The 20,723-nt window shown below is 39.3% G+C and overlaps 1 protein-coding gene across 4 annotated transcripts in view; it reads right to left on the bottom strand.

Annotated features, from left to right (window-relative positions):
- Positions 1–1,851: 1,851 nt before the first annotated feature.
- Positions 1,852–20,723, bottom strand: part of PYHIN1 (pyrin and HIN domain family member 1) — a 38,257-nt gene continuing 19,385 nt past the window's right edge. For 2 of the 4 annotated variants that reach the window (XM_025383448.1, XM_025383456.1), the window contains exons 8-9: positions 5,194–5,318; positions 1,852–2,203 (exon numbers count right to left, since the gene is read on the bottom strand). In XM_025383448.1, coding sequence (XP_025239233.1) covers positions 5,199–5,318 — 120 coding nt within the window. In that variant the 3' untranslated portion in view covers positions 1,852–2,203; positions 5,194–5,198. The remainder of the gene's footprint in view (positions 2,204–5,193; positions 5,319–20,723) is intronic. The other 2 variants (XM_025383465.1, XM_025383473.1) reach the window with 1 other exon arrangement.

The raw sequence follows: 20,723 nt of genomic DNA, 5'->3' as shown, positions 1-20,723 counted from the left end.
CACACATTTCAAAGTTAGGGGAAGCCCCAGATTCTCACTTACTTGTGGTCCCAAGTAGGAGCTCTGATGTGTGATAAGATATAAAAATATAAGATAGAGTGGGGTCAAGGCGTTAGAGGTTGAAGTTGTTTAAATTAAAACACAGTGAACAGGCTAATTCTTTTGGGTGGAAGATAATTCCTTTCTTAGCTCATTTACAGACATGACTGTCTTTAGAAGTTACAATTTCAGGGAGAAATCAGCAAACACATTAGACAAAGCACCTAAATGACTCATTCTTTAACTCTTAATTACCATCATCTACATACTCAAGAGTGGTCAATTATACCTAGTTTACATAAAGTAATATGAATATTATATATTTGAGTAGCTCAGAATACCAATATCATTTGTATATAAAGCAGTTATTTGTTCAGTGTCCATAAGTCAAATTTGAATTTGGAGGATGTTTTAGCAGTTTGTGACATCTTCTCAAGATGAAATCTGTTTCCTAACTAGCTGAGTAATGTGATTTTGACCACTTCACTCAATCTCTGAATTTCAGTTTTTTCACTGCAATGAGGAAACAATTCAGTGGCTTCAAAACATCCTTCAAAATTTGATTTTCCCAAATGAATCAAATTATCTCATACACACACACACACACATATATGAACATTCGCAATGATACTTGGCAACAAAGAATGTCTAAAAGAACTTATTAATGGTATCTGAATTTATCATACCTTCTTACCTTTATGTCTCATAAAAGACATAATCAGAAAGGTGCCGGGCAAGAGGGGAAAAAAAACCAACTATATTTATTCCTTGGATTGTTGGCCCAAACCATAAAGGCAGAACTTTAATGTCTCTTTTCCTTAGATTAACTGGGCATATATAGCTTCAGATCACCACAGTTCTCTGATGAGTACAGAAGATTGTGATTTTGCAATTATCTACTTTTTCATAATTATAAGGGTGAGAGTGAGGCTCTTTTCAGCTTTCTCCATCTTAGGTGGAATCCGTCTTATTCATTGTTTAATTTGCATCTTATCCCTGTTCTCCTAACATTAGCACACCTAATCCAAGCCAGAACAACAGGCCTGGATGTCAAATCAGGACTATATAAGACCACCTAAGTGACACTTGGAAAGTAAATTTGCTTTCTGTGCCCTTTTTTTCTTTATATATGGAGAGTAGAAAGGAGAAAACTGTCAACCGTCTAGAGCTACTGTGAAGATTAAGTGACACAAAATAATTATAGCAGGTACCAAATATATGATCTATAAATACATTGTAAGTTTTAGATACCGACTTTCTGCCATTCTACTCTAAAATAAATTAATTATTCTTCAGTTTGCCTGAGTTAACTGTCTGCCTGGGGCAACTTTCTGATGGATTCATACAATGCAACGTGAGAAGAGGAAATATGGTTGGAGAGCTCCTGAGGAGCTGTTGGTGCGGAAGGAAATGTACAGAACCAGGTAATTTACATCAAACAGGGCCAGGATTTCCTTTAACATAGGCAAGTGCCTTCACGCACATCACCAGAAGGTGCCTGGTTTGGCAAGCAAATTACCCAATTATTCCCCCTCCAGGAGTCCAATTCTGAAAAGATATCTCTAGTTTTGGCTAGAGCAACTCCTTCCCAGGACACAGTGGTTGCAACAGAATCATAGGCTGGATTTCACCCTTACCTGCCCCCTTGGTCTGGTTTCTTTGGGCAGGGCACAGTCAGTTCAGTCTTGACCAGGGCCTATTCCTTAAAGATCCCATCCAAACTATAAATCTGTGTGCCCCACCCTGACTTGCAGGCCACAGTTTATTTGCTTTTAAATAACTCACGGATAGATTAAAGAACTCCTATGGAAGCATTCTTTTATAAAGAAAAAATTTATTTTTTTTCAAATTATGAAAACTCTGAATGCAAAATATGATATGAAGAAAATGCATAAAAGTAAAACTAATGAAATAAAATGTACCCTTAATACTCTATTTCCTAGAATTAATAGCTGGTGTGTGTATATATATATATATATATATATATATATATAGTATTTCAACCAGATATATATATACATATATTATTTTCTCTGCTTCAATCTTATCTTCATAAACATCATTACCAGTGGCATCAGGTTTTTAGGTGGAGGACTTCAGGCAAAATTTCCACACTGGAATAAAGATTGAACGGTATTTGTTTGATATCCTTGTCCTTGGTGACCTTGAAGCATAAAGAGACAAAAATAAACCAGTTGAGATGCAGGTGGTCATACATTTCTTTCTTCAATCACACTGCCTCTCCTCCCTGTGAGCCACATCTCTTCTATTTCCATCTGAAGGACTCTTTTCTCATTCTCACCTATCTCCTTTAATGAATTCCTGTCCTTGGAGTCACATCTTCCCCCTCTGTTGGGGCCATGAAATGCAATATTCACTCCTACCCAGCATGAGCCCAAGTGAAAGGGCAGGAGATGTCAGGGAACAACAGGATAGAGAAAGGAGCTGGTGTGTCCAATGACAAGGGCTAAAGGAAAACTTCTCACTGGGCAGAAAGGTAGGAGGAGCGTACAAAATGTATTCCTGGTGCAACTGTGTCAAGGAAGGCTTGGGACTTTTGACAAATGGCCCTGAGAACTGGAACAATCAGAAAGCCTTTGCGTTTTTGTGTGTCTGAATGTGTTAGCCTTTGTTCTGATCTTTTTGCATTCCAATGTTAGCCTTTATGTTTTCCAGGGATCCCACATGATTGTATGTGACAAACGGCATAAACTTTGTCATGTAGATCCAACCATCTCTGTCTACACAGAGATGTTTCTCACTACAGACAGCTAGCTTTGTGTTCTGATTGGCTCAGGGACATCCTTGGTAATTTAGGACTGTTATGAGCTATGTGGACTACCCTCAACTTTAACTCCCTCTTCTGTTCATTGTGTACCACAGAGAATTAAATGAGTTAATACATGAAACCATTGGATTATAAAGGATTAATGAAGATAATTATTGAAAAACCCTTAGAAGAGTCTGAGTCATTCAGCATACTCAGTAAATGAGAGGCATCATTATTTCTATTCTATTAGGTACTTTCAGTCACATCCACTGTTTTAACAACTATGTCTATACTGACGTAATTCATAAACGGCCCAGCCAAAATTATCCAAGTTCAAGCTCTATATATCAGATGGATAATTCTTAGATGTCCTGTGGGAATCTCAAACTTACCTTGTCTAGAGCAGAACACATTTTTTCCCTATGTCCTGTGGGAATCTCAAACTTACCTTGTCTAGAGCAGAACACATTTTTTCCCTGGAACATGGGCTTCCTACTGTGCTCATAGAGGTGTATTGAAGAATAAAGGCAATCATATACATAAAAACATAACTTTCACTTCCAGCTTTACCCAGTAGATGTCCAGTTAGAAAAATCTTATTTTCATTGCTATTTCAAAGACTCTGCAAGGTTTGTGTGTCAGTCTGATCCAGAAATGAATTATGATTTATGTTGACCCTCTTGTGGAAACCCCAGATAAAGTTGTAGTGATTCGGGATAAAACTAAAAGCGTCTTTTTTTCCCATATAGTAATTCTGAGCCAGTAATATCTCCATTTGTTTTCCCAACCATTTTGGGTTCTTTGATTTAGCAGACTCATGACAAAAGATGAAAAATAAGAATGGTCTGCTTTTGACTTTAAATCCAAAAGCATAGAAAAATTTATACAAACGAATCATTAATAATTAATTAATAATGCAAACAATCACTTTGGGGTGACTTATGATATATAAAAGCAAGGACTTCTTTCAGAACTAGTGAAACACAGAGGAAGTAATCAGATGTATTTTCCAGACCTCCTGTGGAAGTGCTAGATTTCAAAGAAGAAATGTCTAGATGGGTGGTTAGGTGTAGGACACATAGGACCCTTGCTAGGATTCCTGGGCTAAGGGAGGTTTAGATGCAGTCAAATAAATCTAATGGCTATAGAAACAGACCATAATGCGTATTTAAAATGGTAGAACGTAGGCAAACTTTGCGTAGTCCCTTCAAAGCCAAAATGTAGGAGAAATAAGTTCTTTTCCAGATTGTTGTCCTGGGATGTCCAATTATGTCTATGAAGTAACAGAAAAGTGGGTCTGAGCTGGTAAGGACTACATATGAGTTCCATCCATGGTCACCTAAGCCAAGATGGCTAAAGAGGACATGCTAGCTTTGACTCTCAAATAAATTATGTATAATTTATTGAGGAAAATATGATTCTTGGGCTTATCAAAAACAACAAAAACATAAACAGACAAAAAACTACCACAAATTGAGAACCCCTGTATATAGGTTATCTGTCTTCAACTAGTCTGTATGGTGACATGTCTTCAACTAAAAGAGTGGTGACGTGATTCTCCTCTTGCCTTTCTCTTTCATCACCTTCCTTCTCACTACAGATCACAGTCTTCCGTTCCCTAGGTGGAGGTGACTCCACTGGTCCTATCATGGCCAAAAGCAGGCTGGGATTTCATTGGAACACTTAGATAGAAATTCATTAGTTCACCTTTGTCTGATGTTCTCCTGGACAAGAAATCTACGAGCTGTACTTATTATCAAGTATGGTTGAAGAACAGTCTATTATTAGAATTTTAATAAATGTTCCAAATAAAATAAAGAGAAATATTCAGGACACCTTGGCATGATGTGTTCTATGGCAGGAGGAGGGTATCAGTGCAGTGTTTTTCTGAGGAAGGGGGATTTTGGTTGGCCCAGAAATATATTGGGGCAAATGAAGAGATGAGAGTAAGGGATTCTAAACAAAGGAAGCAGCATATGTCAAGACACTAGCTATGTAAAGAAACAGGGATTTTGAATATCAATCCTAAGTTATGGTCATTAGTCATAGTGGAAAATTGTGAAAGGAAACTGGAATGGAAGGTACGAACATACTGTTGTATTCATTTCTCCTTGTCTGGATACCTCCCCACATACACTATATTTGCACCAATGAAAAACAGTAATCTTGAAGACAGAATTGATTTCATGAATGCATGTTTTGTGAGTATTAAAAGACTTAGAATCCAGTGGCATGTCCAATTATATAGTGATAAATGAATGAGAAATGTAGTAAAATAATGAAATAATATATAGTCAGAGTTTAAATGAGAATCCCTCTGAAGACTCTGATTACCCCTACAATTATATTTTAGAGGTACAGGAATGGAAATAGAAAGGTGGTACCTTATTTAAGGAACTGCTGGATGGCGGTTGGTGAAAGTATCAGAAGAAACAGAAGGGGCCGCAGTTGGTGAGATGATTCTAAAGTTTGCAGGCGATGACTGTGCTCCTGGGCGGGCTTCATCCTTCTGGAGTCATAAATTTGGGTACTTTAGTCTTTCACTTTATGACAGAAAGAACTGTTTTTTCTGCTTAATAGTTTCCTATATAAGTTGGATGTGTGTGTGTGTGTGTGTGTGTCAAAATCCCTTTTTATAGCATCTTCTCTCTGCTAATCTCTCTGGATGCTGGCATACATTTAGTTTTCTTAACCCACATTTCAGCATACACAGAAACTAGCATTATAGTATAAGAGAAAATGGATCTGAGCTGGCAATGGTTAGGCATGGGGTCTGTTTGAGGCTACTTCTGCCAAGATGAGAAAAACACACTGCCTGCTTACTGATCCACCAGATAAAATCTGTAGACACTCTTCAGGAAAATATGAACTTTGGGTAACGATAACAAAATAATAAAGAAAAATCCAATCACATATAGCAAACTCCTGTAAAGAATAAGTCTGTCTTCAACTCATAGGTGTGGGGGAGTCATTGAGGCTGTAGGCTGTGTCAGTGTGGATCTTGGGGCCTGGGCACAAAACTAAATGAGAGAATAATGACTTAATACTCCCCTTTTCTTTCTGTAAGTTGACTTCTTGTTCACTGCTGATAGAGGGTGCTGTGGCACAGAGGCAGGTGATTACACAGTCCAACTTACTGGTAAGTAAAATGTAGTGTGGAATAGGATTTGATACACACAGATATAAACTCATTCATGGACCCTTGTTTTTACTTACCTGAGCAGGTAGTATATGTAATCTCAATTACTTACAGGGTTGAAAATATACTATAATTACTGTGGTGACAAGTATTATAAAGGAAATAAATGGACACGTGAAGGACACAAAGAGATGATCTGTCTTATGTTTGGATGGGGTTATCAGGAGGTCTTGCTTGAGGACAGTTTTAGGCTGGCCCAGAAATATATAAGGGCCAGGGAAGGAATAGGAGAAAAAGATTCCAGACAAAGGGGGTACCGTATATGAAACAACGCATATAGGAAAGAGTAAGAATGTTGAAAATAAACTGTGAGTTATGGTTCTGAAGCAAAGGGGGAAAGCTGTGAATGAACAATACAATGTAAGAGAGGAACACATTCTTGTATTTCTTCATCTTTGTATACTCTCCTCCACTCTTTCTCTATATGTGGACCATAAATCACAATAATGTCTTTAGGTCAGGAATGATTTTATTAATGTATCCCTTATAAATCATAAAAATCTGAGAATCTAGTAGCATCTCTGATTACATACTTAATAGATGAATGAGAAATACAGTAAAATAAAAAACTGTATTTAGTCAGATATTGACTGAAAAGCTCTGTCAAGATACTGATTATCCCTTTAATTATAACCAAGGGAGGCACAAAGAATGGCAACAAGAAGCTGGTACTTTGGTTAAAGAACTACCAGGTGGGGTTTGTGACATTTTCTGTGACATCTGAGGATGGTTCAGAGTTGGAGGTTCTCTGACGCCTGAAGCTTACCTATGCAGACTATCCACTTTTGAGAGGATACTAACTTATTGGAGTCATATGTTCGGGTGATTCTGGCATCTGTGTTCTGAGGAAAAGACTGACTTTTCTGATTAATGGTTTCACTATGAGATAAAGCCTGATTATGTATGTGCCTCTATATCTGTATCTATCTATATCATCTATATCTATATCATCATCTATCTGTTTTGCTTTTTTAAATTTATTTTTTCTTTTCTTCTTTTTACATTGTCATCCCTCTTGCATTTTCTCTGGAAAACAGCATAATTTTAGATATCCTAACCTCTTCACCTGCACATTCACAAATGGCATTCATCCTTCATTTTATTGACTGAAATTCTATAGGTGTGTGATTGGGCCTTGGCTCTGTTTCTAGTGAAAACTCATCTAGGCTAACTTGGTCAAGCACCTCTGCTGGAGTTATTTTTGTTAAACAACCTTCTAGGTTATAAGGGTAGAAGTTTCAGAACAATGTTAGCCAAATGGATGGAAGCCATTTTCATCAAGCAAATACGCAAAGGATTCCCGTAATTTGCACTTCAGGACCCAGAAAACTCAGCTGTCGGTTGTTTGGGCATACTGATCTTCATTTTGCTATCAGCACTCTCTGAAAGCACAGTTCCAGTCAGGGTTCTGGTTATCCAATGATATGCATCAGGTATCCAAAATCCTTCAGGATTCCCAACAGTAATCAGAACCATTCCAGATTTCACTAGGGCATTCCCAGTAACTGTCTTTTTTTATACCTTGTTAATGTAAGGATAGTGGGTGTCCAGAAAATCATACGTGACTCTCTCTAATGTCACTAAGGGAAGCACTTAAGGACATTCTACTTCCAATATCAAATCGCTCTCATTTATTTCTACTTGTAGATTTCCATAGCATTTTTCTTTTGTCCTTAAGGAGATGGAAGAAAAGTGCTGAAAGATCTGTTTGCTTATGGTGGTTTCCTAGTGAGGACAACAAACCCTAGTCATCTTGTGTACCTCATCCTGTTTTAGAAGCTTCAAGAGTCTGTATTATAAAACCAAATGTAAAATTCAACACTATTTGAAATGCTTACTGATACATTACAGATATTTTAATATATACTCTCACACTGGAAGAAACATACTCCCTAAACTACAAAAACTTTTTAATTGACTAAGTTGAATATGAATCTTGCATCTAACACTAATTATCTTTATTAACTTCGGAGAGATTTCTAACTGCTTTGAACCTCATGATTCTCATATGTGAAATGGGATATATGTTGCATCTTCATGGATATACAATAAAGAATATATGCTATGCATTTTGTAATAAACATAGCTTTACTTTAGAATCCAGTAAATGCTCAATAAGAAGAAATATCATTATTATTTTCATTGTTATAGTATATGCAGGGTTTGTGTGTTTGCTCTATTCACAGATATTTTATGCTTTATGTTGACCCAGTTGTAGAAAATCTCACTGAGGAGGTATGGGAAGAATATTAAATAAGCTAGTCTCTATTCCCTTCTACCAAAGTTAGTAGTCTAATCTCATTGATAAAAGTGGATTGAACAAGTATCTCTTCAAAATAAGTCAAAACTGATAAGATCAGATATTACAGTTATCTCAGTGGAAAGTCCAAGAAGTGATATTGGACATAGAGGCGGTGTGATAATCGACACTGGAGACTCAGAAAGATGGAAGTGTGGGAATAGGGTGAGGGATGAGAGATTATCTAATGGGTACCACATACACCATCCAGGTGATGGATACACTAAAAGTCCCAACTTCATCACTGTGCTATTTAGCCATATAACACAGCTACACTTGTACCCCCTAAATCATTAAAAATTAAATATACAAAATAAAATACAAATAAAAACATTTTCATTACAGTAGCAGAATTTGGATGCCTAAGATCTTAGCTTTGGTTGGATATTAATTTAAATAGTTGTTGATTATTTTCCTCATAGTAATTTCTCCCTACTACCATCCCTGATCATGACTCATGCCATTCTGCTATCTATGCTTTAGATGAGTCATGACAGATGGTCATGCTTCTGTCTTCTTCGGAGTTTAGATCCCAAAGCATAATGAACCTATTTCATACACAAAACGAGTAAAAGGGCAAGTCTTTCCTGCTCAGCTGGTGAATCATAGATTGAGTGGTGAGACAACCTTCGAGTGGGTCACCAAAACAGAAAAGGTCCATGGTGCATTTAGGTGTAGGTGGCCATGGAGATACGTGCCTCTTTCTAAAGCTATTGTATCTAAGGGATTTTACGTATAGCAGAATAATTCCTATAAATGTAGAAATGGCTGTATTATGTATTTAGACAAGATAACTTAGAAACTGTCGCTCCATTATATCTAAGCCATTATGCGTCAGAAAACGGATTGTCTTTAAATGTTGTAGCAGAGAACAAATGGATCCGAGCTGATAATGACTAGGAATGGGATTCATCTAACCACCTGAAGTAAGATGGCAAAGAGGCTAGATTGATATCACCATCCACAAATAGCAATTTTAGAAAGTGTACAGAGAAATATGAATTATTGGAATGGACCAGTCAATAAGAACAAAAGCAGTAACAAAACAAAATGAAAAAATGAGAACTCCTTACATAGGAGTCCTGTCTTCAACTGGTACGCATGTATTAGGGATGCAGAAAGAAGGTTGGTCCGAGTGCCGTTTGGTAATGGGTAATATACTAGATTGGAGGATAGTGATTCAGTTTTCCTTTTACCTTAGCTTCAAGTTGCCTGCCCATTCACTGAAGATATAGGCATCTGATCCATAGGCCTTAACATGGCAGTTAAAGACAAAGAATGAGATAGTGAGTCACAGTTATCTAATTTCTCAAGAGAAGCCTTGCAGAACCTGAATTATGGAAACAAACTCAAGCCATAACAATGTCTAACTTTAAATATATAGAAAAATATTTCAGAAATTTTGACATCTACATTCTGACTCTGGAAGCAATATATGACCATGAAATACTTAAGTTTTAGAGTTCATTAAGCCTGGATTTGAATATTGACTGTAAGGTTCAGAGGTACATGTGCAGGTTTGTTATATAGGTAAACTGCATGTCACAGGGGTTTGGTGGACAGATTATTTCATCACCCAAGTATTAAGCCTGATACCCACTAAGACTTGTTTTTTAATCCTCTCCCTCTTCCCATCGTCTTTCTTCAAGTAGGCCCCAGTGTCTGTTGTTCTCCTCTTTGGGTCCATGTGTTCTCATTGTTTAGCTCCATTTATAAGTAACAACATGTGGCATTGGGTTTTCTATTCTTGAATTAAGTTGCTTAGGATAATGGCATCCAACTCCATTCATGTTGGTGCAAAGGACATGATCTGTTTGTTTTTTGTGGCTGTGTATTATTCCATTGTGCACATGTACCACACTTTCTTTATCCAGTCTAACGTCGGTGGACATTTAGGGTGATTCCATGTCTTTGCTATTGTGAATAGTGGTGCAACGAACGTATGCATGCATGTGTCTTTGTGGTAGAATAATTTATATTCCTTTGGGTATATGCCCAGTACTAGAATTGCTGGGTTAAATGGGAGTTCTGTTTTAAGTTCTTTGAGGAAATGTCACACTGCTTTCCACAATGGCTGAACTAATTAACACTCCCACTGGCAGTATATAAGTGTTCCCTTTTCTGTACAAGCTCACCAGCATCTGTTATTTTTTGACTTTTCAATAACAGTCACTCTGATTGGTGTGAGATGTTATCTCATTGTGGTTTTGATTTGCATTTCTCTAATAATTAGTGATGTTGAACTTTTTTTCATATGTTTGTTGGCCATGTGTATGTTTTCTATTGAGAAATGTTTGTTCATGTCCTTTACCCACTTTTGAATGGGGTGGCTCATTTTTTTCTTGTAAATTTGTTTACATTCCTTATAGATTCTGGATAACAGATCTTTGTTGGGTGCAGAGTTTGCAATTTTTTTTTTCTCATTCTGTAGATTGTTTGATTACTTTGTTGGTAGTTTCTTTTGCTGTGCAGAAGCTCATTAGTTTAATGAAGTCCTATTTGTCATTTCTTCCTCTATGTTTTAATTGTTTATGGCATCTTCAAAATGAAGTCTTTGCCAGGTCCTGTATCCAGAATGGTATTTTCTAGGTCATCTTCCAGGGATTTTATAGTTTTAGGTTTTACACTGAAGTCTTCAATTCATCTTGAGTTGACTTTTCTATATGGTGTAAGGAAGGGGTCCAGTTTTAATCTTCTGCATATGGCTAGCCAGTTATCCCAGCACCATTTATTGAAAAAAGCGTCGTTACCCCATTGCTTGTTATTGTCAACTTTGTCAAAGATCCAGTGATTGTAGTTGGGTGGTCTTATTTCTGAGCTCTCTATTCTGTTCCATTGGTCGATGTGTCTGTTTTTGTACCAGTACTATGCTGTTTTGGTTACTGTAACCTTGTAGTATAGTTTGAAGTTGGGCAAAGTGGTACCTCCAGCATTGTTCTTTTTGCTTAGGAATGCTTTGACTATTCAAGTTCATTTTTCGTTTTATATAAATTTTAAAATAGTGTTTTCTAATTCTGTGAAGAATGTCATTGGTGGTTTGATAGGAATAGCATTGAATCTGTACATTGCTTTGAGAAATATGGCCATTTTTAATAATATTGATTTTTCCTATCCACGAGCATGGAACTTTTTCTATTTGTTTGTGTTCCCTCATTTCTTTGAGCAGTGTTTTGTAATTCTTATTGTAGATAGGAATTATCTACAATAACTACCTCCTTGGTTAGCCTCTCTGTGATTGCCTAACCTCTCCAAGCTTCAGTTTCCTCATCTAAAAAATGAAATGATTGCCTCACTATTTTGATTTGAAGATTATGAGAAAAATGGATCCAAAGTGATGTACACAGTGCCTGTCACATAAGAGACAATATACAAAACATACTACATTCTAAGAAAACCCTCTCATCCCACAAAGAGTCTGCTCTAGAAAAAAATGTTGTATGGTGATTTCCAACCTTGATGAATACAAGAAATCTTTTTGTCAATTTCTGTGGCAATTGTGAATGGAATTACATTCCTGTTTTGACTCTCAGCTTGGATGTTGTTGGTTTATAGGAATGTGTACTGATTTTTGTATATTGATTTTGTATCCTGAAACTTTGCTGAAGCTGTTTATGAGATCAAAGAGCTTTTCTGTAGAGACTATGGGTTTTTCTAAGTATAGGATTTTGTCATCTGCAAAAAGGGATATTTTGACTTTCTCTTTTCCTACTTGGATGCCTTTTATTTCTTTATCTTGCCTGATTCCTCTGGCCAGGATTTCTAGTACTCTGTTGAATAGCAATGGTGAGAGAGGCCATCCTTTCCTTGTTCCAGTTTTCAAGGGGAGTGCTTCTAGCTTTTGTCCATAAGGTATGATATTGGCTGTGGGTTTACTGGAGATAGTTCTTATTATTTTGAAGTGTGTTCATTCAATGTCTAGCGTATTTAGCGTTTTTAACATGAAGGGATGTTGCATTTTATTGGAAGCTGTTTCTGCATCGATTGAGATGATTATGTAGCATTTGATTTTAGTTCTGTTTATGTGATGAATCACATTTATTGCTTTGTGTATGTAATCTTGTATTCCAGAGATAAAGCCTACTTGACTGTGTTGATGTACTGCTGGATTTTGTTTACTTGTATTTTGTTGAGGATTTTTGCATCTGTGTTCATCAAGAATAACCACCTGAAGTTTTCTTTTTTTGTTGTGTCTCTGCCTTTTGGTATCAGGATGATGCTAACCTCATAGAATGAATTGGAGAGGAGTCCCTCCTCCTCAAATTTTGGAATAGTTTCAGTAGGAATGGTACCAACCCTTCTTTATGCATCTGATAGCATTTGGCTGTGAATCCATCTGGTCATGGACTACTTTTAGTTGGTAGACTTTTCCTTACCGATTCAATTTCAGAACTTGTTATTGGTCTATTTAGATACTCAATTTCCTCCTGGGTTAGTCTTCAGAGGTTATATGTTTCTAGGAATTTATCCACTTCTTCTAGGTTTTATAGCTTGTGTGCGTAGAATTGATTATAGTAGTCTCTGAAGGATTGTTGTATTTCTGTGGGGTCAGTGGTAATTTCCCTTTGTCATTTCTAATTGTGTTTATTTAGATCTTGTCTCTTTTTTTAGTCTATCTAGCAATCTCTCTTATTAATTTTTTCAATAGGTGAACTCCTGGCTTTGTCGATCTTTTGTCTGTTTTTTTTTTTACATCTCAATTTCTTTTAGTTTAGCTCTGATATTGGTTATTTCTTGTGTCCTGCTAACTTGCGGATTGATTGTTCTTGTTTTTCTAGTTCTAGTTGTGATGTTAAGTTGTTAATGTGAGATCTTTTAAATTTTTTGATGTGAGTACTTAGTGCTACAAACCTCTCTCTTAAGACTGACTTAGCAATGTCCCAGAGATTCTGATGTATTTTATCTTTGTTCTCATTAGTTTCAAAGAATTTCTTTATTTCTGCCTTCATTATTCACCCAAAAGTCATTCAGGAGAAGGTTGTTTAATTTCCATGTAACTGTATGGTTGGAGCCATTTTCTTACTATAGATTTATACTTTTATTGCACTATGTTCTGAGAAGGTGGCTAGTATGATTCTGTTTTCTTGAATTTGCTGAGGATTGTTTTGTATCTGATTGTGTGGTCAATTTTAGAGTGTGTGCTATGTGGCAATAAGAAGAATGTGTGTTCCGTGGTTTTAGGTGGAGAGTTCTGTAAATGTTCATTAGGTCCATCTGGTCAAGTATTGAGTGCAGGTCCTGAATATCTTTGCTGTTTCTTTTGCCTCAGTGATCAATCTAATACTGCCAGTGTGGTGTTGAAGTCTCCCGCTATTATTGTATGTGAATCTAAGTCTCTTTGTGGGTCTCTGAGAACTTGTTTTATGAGTGTAGGTGCACCTGTGTTGTGTGTGTATATATTCAAGATATTTAGGTCTTCTTGTTAAATCAAAGCCTTTACCATTATGAAATGCCCTTCTTTGTCTTTTTAACTCTTTGTTGGTTTAAAGTCTGTTTTGTCTGAAATTAGGATGGCACCCTCTGTTTTTTATTTCTGCTTTCTGTTTGTTTGGTAGATTTTTCTTTGTCTCTTTATTTTGAGCTAATGGGTGTCATTGCATGTGAGATAGGTCTCTTGAAGACAGTATACCATTGGGTCTTGCTTCTTTATCCAGCTTGCCACTCTGTGCCTTTTAAGTGGAGTGTGTAGTCTGTTTACATTAAAGGTTAATATTGACATCTGCAGATTTGATACTGTCATTGTGTTGTTAGCCGATTATTATGCAGACTTGTTTGTGTGGTTGCTTTATAGTGTCACTATTCTGTGTACTTAATTGTGTTTTTGTAGTGTCTGGTAATGTTCTTTCCTTTCCATAATTTTCAGTATCTCTTATAAGGCAGGTCTGGTGGTAACAAATTCCCTCAGCATCTGTTTGTCTAAAAGGGACCTCATTTCTTTTTTCATTTATGAAGATTTGTTTGACTGTATATGAAATTATTGATTGAAAATTATTTTTTTTAAGAATGCTGAATATAGGCCCAAAGCTCTTCTGGCTTGTCAGGCTCCTGTTGAAAGTTCTGCTGTTAGCCCGATAGGGTTCATTTTGTAGATGACCTGCCCTTTCTTTCTAGCTGTCTTTAACATTTTAAAATTCATTTCAACCTTGGAGAAGCTTATGATTATGTGTCTTGGGGATGGTCTTTTTGTGTAGTATCTCACAGGAGTTCTCTATGTACTCTGAATTTGAAAGTTTGCCTCTCTAACAAGGTTGGGGAAGTTTTCATGGATGATATCCTGAAATGTGTTTTAAAGGTGTTTGCTTTCTCCTTGTCTCTTTCAGGGACACCAGTGAGTTCTAGACTTTGTCTCTTCACATAATCCCATATTTCTCAGAGGTTTTTTTCATTCTTTTTAGTTCCTTTTTTCTTTATTTTATTTCTGATTGAGTTATTTCAGAAAGCCAGTCTTTGAACTCTGAGGTTTTTTCCTTAGGTTATTTCATTCTGGTGTTAATACATGCAATTGCATTATGAAATTCTTGTAGTGTATTTTTCAGCTTTATCAGATCAATTTAGTTCTTTTTTATGATGGCCATTTTTTTCTATCAGCTCCTGTATCATTTTATTGAAACCCTTAGATTTCTTGGGCTGAGTTTTAACTTTCTCTTGAATGTCAATTATCTTAATTCCTACCCATAATCTGAATTCTATTTCTGTCATTTCAGCCATTTCAGCCTGGCTAAGAACCTTTGCTGGGGAACTAGTGCAATCATTTGGAGGAAACAAGACACTCTGGCTTTCTGAATTGCCAGAGTTCTTGCACTGTTTCTTTCTTTTGAGTAGTTAGAAACCTTCTTTCCTGGATGTTTTTAGAGAGCTGGGGCTTTGTGCAGGATTTTAATTTCTAGCTAAATTCTTGTCCATGGTTACACAGGGGTCTATATTAGCAAAATATTTTTGGTGTTGGAGTTTTGGGCTGTGATCCAGTAGGTGGCGTTTAAGTGTACTGGTCAGTAGGTAGACTCTTGCTCTGCCATATGCAAGGCATGCTCCCTCTCAGTGCTCTGAAAGTGTGGGCTCCTTTCCCACTTGAGTACTGGCTGCAGATCTTGGTTTGGCACACTGCAGCTCTGGGGTGAGCTCAGACTTTATGTTCCCTCCCCAGCTTGGAGGCTGCAGCAGAAGAAACCTTAGCAGTGGTATGGCAGAGGGCCTTTCACTTGCCTCTTGGTGGTCCACCCCAGGGAAATGAGGAGCTGCTATCAGCCAGTGCAATTGGCCTAAGATGGGGCAGCTGTGCTGGGGGTCCAAGCCAGAGGGTCCTTGTTTGGTGAAGAGCAGGGCTACGGGTGGATCACAAGAGAGATAGACTGAGTTCTTCTCCTAAGGGCAACTGCAGCTCCTCCTCAGTCTGAAGGCAGCAGGGCAGTACCACTGCAGCAGCAGTGGCAGAGGGCCTTTTGGTTGCCTCTGGGAGCTGCACCTCAGGGGAATGCAGAGCCACTGCTACAGGGAATGTTCAGCTAGGAAATGGGCAGTTACATTGCTGGCCACAACTAGGGGCTCAGCTCATTGAAGAGTGGGGCACTGAGGATTCATAGGGAGAAGAGACTGTGCCTCACTGCCTGTATGGTGACTGTAGTATGCTAGAAGCGCAGGTGAAACTCTCGGGGTCTTTGTTTCTTCCTTGGACTAAGGGGATCGGGGCAGAACCACTGCTTTGGCCATTGCAGTGGGGCAGTCAGTTGCCTCTGGGACCCCCCAGGGAAACACAGAGTCACTAGCAGACATCATGCTTAGCCATGGGTGAGGCAGTTGTTCTGTAGTTCAAAGCCAGGAGCCCTGTCTGGTGAAGAGTGGGGCTGGGAGCTCATAGGGAAGAGAGACTGGACTCCTCTCCAGTGCTCGCTGTTGTGCGCTGGAGGTGCCAGCATAGTGACCAGATCCTTTGTTTCTTTCATGGCCCAAGCGCAGTTAGGGCAGTGCCACTGCAGCTGCAATGGTGGAGAAGTTGTGGGTAGTCTCTGAGATTTTCTCCTGAGACAAATGCAAAGCTGCTTTCCACTGAAGTGTTCAGGAGGGGGCAGGGTAGTTGTGTTCGAGCCCTAGGCCTGAGGACCCCACCCAGTGAGGAAAAATGTGAACAGGGACCTATGTTTACAACACTCCAGCCACTTCTCCGTGGGGTGGCTCCAGTGTGCTGGGGATCCACCCATCACCAATCACTGCCCTTCCTTCAGAACCTGAAGGCAATTGATGTGAGGGCTGCAAGACAGGAAAAATGTCAGCCGAACTTTCCCACTAGGAGTTCCATCCCAGGGAAGTATAGAGATGCTATAGTCACCATAGCCCAGGCAGGGAGTAGCTGGAGTCTGAAGTCAGGAGGTCCTGCCCAGTGAGGAGAACTGGCATCCGGAATCCACGTATAAAACAGTCTGGCCACTCTTTCATGAGGCATCTGTGCTGTGCTGGGGATCCGGCCAGTCCCTAATCACCACACACGCTCCAGGGCCTGAAGGCAGCCGTGACAATGGCTGTGAAACAGCAAAATTGGCGGGCTGCCTCTCCCTCTGGGGGCTCCATGCCAGGGAAGTGCAGATCTGCTACCGGCCGAGGAGCCCAGGCAGGGGGGTGCCTGGAGTACTACGCTAGTGGACTTTATCCTGTGAGGTGCAGTGGAGGCGAGGCTTGCAGTCCAGTGCTGCTTAGTACCCTGGATTTAGCTCCTTTCCTGAAGGCCTGTGGCGCAGCCTGACCTCCCCTATTGCCAGAGCTGCAGCCGCTAATTCCAGGATACTTGGATCCAAGGCTCCAAGTGTTCCCTGTATGCCTGAGTGGCAGCTCTGCCCAGGCTCCGCTTAGCTCCCCCCTCAGTCTGAAGGCTCCAGTGGGGTAGTCTCATGGGAATATCTCCTGAGCCCAGGGTGGCAAAGGTATGGGTCCACAGAGACTCTCACTCACCCACCATCTCCCTGCAGTGGAGAAGCCTCCTCTGGCTTCACGCCATTCCCAGGTGAGCAATTGTCTTGTCTTACTCTTCTCTATTCTCCATGGGTAAAGCTGTTTTCTTGGTGGTTCTCAATGGTCCACCTGGATGTTCCAGTTGAAGATCTAGCATTTACTTGCTACTCTCTTCTCTCTACAAGAGTGGTGCACACTAGCTGTTTCTAGTTAGTTATCTTGTCCCTCAAAAGCAGTATCTTAAATGAAGATTTAACCTCTCATTTCCTCAGTATTTAGAAATATGAAATGTGACGACTAATAATGACATCATCAAGGCAGTGTAATGCAGAACAAATAAGAAAAGATACATAAAGTACATATAATTTACATTTAGCACACTCACTATCTTTGTAAACTTGGGGAATATTTTTAAATCCTATGTATTTCAGTTTTCTCTTATGTATAAGGCTAAGAGTAGCATTCTCATGACTGTGTTATGAAAAAGGGATGTGATAATATACATATACATATAGAATGCAGGTTTTAAAACCAGTACCCTGTAAATACTCAGAAAGTAGAATATAATTTATGTTTGGTATTATACTCATTCTGCAGGGATTTGGATGTCTACTCTGATCACTTGTGTCTTGTACTCCCTGTTTACCTTTCTCATGGAAACTCTAGATCAAACTGGTATAGAAAGTATTTTATTAAAAAAACTTCTTTATTTGTTTCTACCACTTATTGACAAAAACATCTTGAGTTATTATCTTCTCAAAAATAGTCAAATAAAACAGTCCATCACAATGGTGGAATTTGGATGAGAACATATATACTCTGGTTGACTAGTATTTTAAATTATTAAAAAAATGTTCTCAGAGTAATGCTTTTCTTTACCATTCCTGGTCCTGATTCATGTCAATTTGTGTTTTTGGCTTTAGGTTAACATAACGTAAGAAATTAACGATAAGAATAGGTTGCTTCTTGTTTTAAATCCCAATCCATATACAAACTATATCAGACAAAATCTGGCAAACCCACGATGAGTGGAACGAGACTTTCCTGCTCACCTAGTGAGTCATAAGTAAGTAGTTGGATACTCTTTTTTTACAGGTGGTAGTTGGACACCCAAGAATAAATGGCTGCATGATGTGTTTAGGTATTTGAGGCCAAAAAGGCATAATATTCTCCTGGGATTTCTGTGCTCTAGAGATGTTCACGTACAGCAGAATAATCTGTACAGCTTTAGCAAGGTTTGTGATTAAGATTTTGGCAGGTAAGATTTAGAAATTCCTACATAATCCCATTCAATCAATGTAAGTGAGAAAGGCATTGTTGTCTGGAGATGTTCATTTAAGTGGACATTGAAGTGGCCAAGAGAATATGGATCTGAGGCTGCAATGATTGAGCAAGGGCTCCATTCATAGCCACTTGTGCCAAGTTGGCAAAAAGACACAGGCTGCTAGCTCAAATAATACTTGAATAAACTACTGAGGCAATATAGTGAGTTAGAACTAAGAACTACAATGATAACAACAAAAACAAAACAGAGAGCTTGTACATAGGAAGCCTGTCTTCCAGAGTGTATACAAGGTGGTGGAGGTGTCTGTTGCTGGGCTTAGGGCTGGGGTGAGAAACGATTGTAAAACTAGTGATTTAATTATTTTGCTTTTTCTCCAAGTTTCCTGCCCTTTCACCATAAATACAGGCTTCTGAACCCTGAGTGCAGGTAACTACCCCATCATGTCAGAGGAAAAGGTAATCTGGAATAAGAATTGATGCACATAGCATGAACTGACCTTTTCCCTCTTGTATTTTGTTCCTCTGGGGTAAACTCTACCTACCATCTGAGCTTATGGTATAGAAAGGGGGAAAATCACTCCTTCACTCTAGTTGTTCTAAGGCTATCATGAAAAGTAAAGGGAGCTAGGAAAGCTCATAAATGAAGGACCGGAGAGAACCAACAATGGGAGGACCTCATCTAATCTGAAATGTGGGTATCTGTGGGAGTTCAGTCAGGCTGGTGGGAAAAATTTTAAGATGAAGTTATAGGACATAGACACAAATCTTCTTGGAAGGCTGGAAGGTTTTGTAAAAGTCACAAGATAGGGTTATGGCTGAAAGCAGCCTAATTCTTACCTTGAGTAAATAGCTTAAAGTGGGTACAAAGGAAGGTAGAGTAGTTTATCTAAATAGCTTGTTTACTCATGTGGTCTTAAGGCCAACTTCTGATCAACTGCGGGTGCATAATCACTCTCTACTGCCGCGGGTTCGGCAACCAAATTACCCACAGGTTTGTTGACTCAAAAGCCTTTGTCAATTAAATCTGTGCTAAATAAATGCCCACAGGGCCAGCCAGTCGAGGCCGCAGCTGCTGCTCTTTACAGCGCCTTCCTTGGTGGCTGTGAGGGGCCTGGACCCTTAGCTGAGGTGACAGGCAGAATATCTGTCTCAGTGTACATTATTCATCTGTCGTTGGGTCAGGGTCTGCAGGATGGACCCCTGCAGCTGGTACCCCGTGTGAGGAACACTGCAAAGGCAGTGCAACGGACCTCCCAAAAACGAAGGTGAAAAAGAACTGCACGGTCAGTGAGTCAGTAAGTCATTAGTGTCCACTTGGGATTTCCAAGTTCAGCGCCGGTGGGCCTTGTTCAGGCTAGGTTTCATCATGGGACAACAGTTATCAGCTCAACAGAAACAGTATATAAAAGTATTGAAACAGCTGCTTAAGGCTAGCGGAGCCTCAGTTTCACAGGCTCAATTAAGGGACCTAATGCAAATGGTTGTAACCCATAATCAATGGTTCTTAAAAGAAGGCATGCTAGATGTAGAGCTCTGGGAGTAAGTAGGGAGAAATCCTAAACAACATTATGCACAAGGGCAATGGGTCCCAGTAACAGCCCTAACGCTATGGGCTTTAGTTAGAGGGGCTCTGGTTAGTTATAACCAGAAGAGCCTAAAAAGGGGAAGGAGGAGGAACCGTCACCTGCCTTACCACTTCCTCTTCCCTCAGCCCCAGTATCATCAGGCCAAAATAACAAACGGGAACGGAGGTTTTGCTTGAGATCCCTTCCTCCAATAGATGGGAAAAAAGGCAGGATATGCTCCAGGTATGGAACCCAGTCTTAAGCAAGCGGCATTAGAAGGGAGCCCTTTGCCTGCAGAGTAATGCGAGATCAACAAGGCAATCATAAACCCATTTCTTTTAACGCTTATAAAAAGATTTAAAAAAGCATTAGAGGCCAAAGTTGTGCCACCAAGCAAGCAGTAGGTAGAAAGAAAGGCTCGGCAGTGGGGAAGCTCACAAATCCGGAGCCAGCCAATGCTCCCAGGAACTCAGCCTGGGCAGCTGCCGCTACAGGAAGCCAGGCCCAGCTGCAGGAGGTAGCCTGCTGGGGAGGGGCAGGTGGCACATGTGGGAAGGTCCACCCAGCAGGCAGCAGCCGCCCTGCAGCAGCGGGAGGGAGTGGCACAGAAAACAGAAAAGAAAAGCCACA

The sequence above is a fragment of the Theropithecus gelada genome, chromosome 1, assembly GCF_003255815.1.
Source record: "Theropithecus gelada isolate Dixy chromosome 1, Tgel_1.0, whole genome shotgun sequence".
NCBI classification, from domain to species: domain Eukaryota; kingdom Metazoa; phylum Chordata; class Mammalia; order Primates; family Cercopithecidae; genus Theropithecus; species Theropithecus gelada.
Note: the sequence above shows the minus strand (reverse complement) of the source record. Positions and strands in the feature narration are given on the sequence as shown.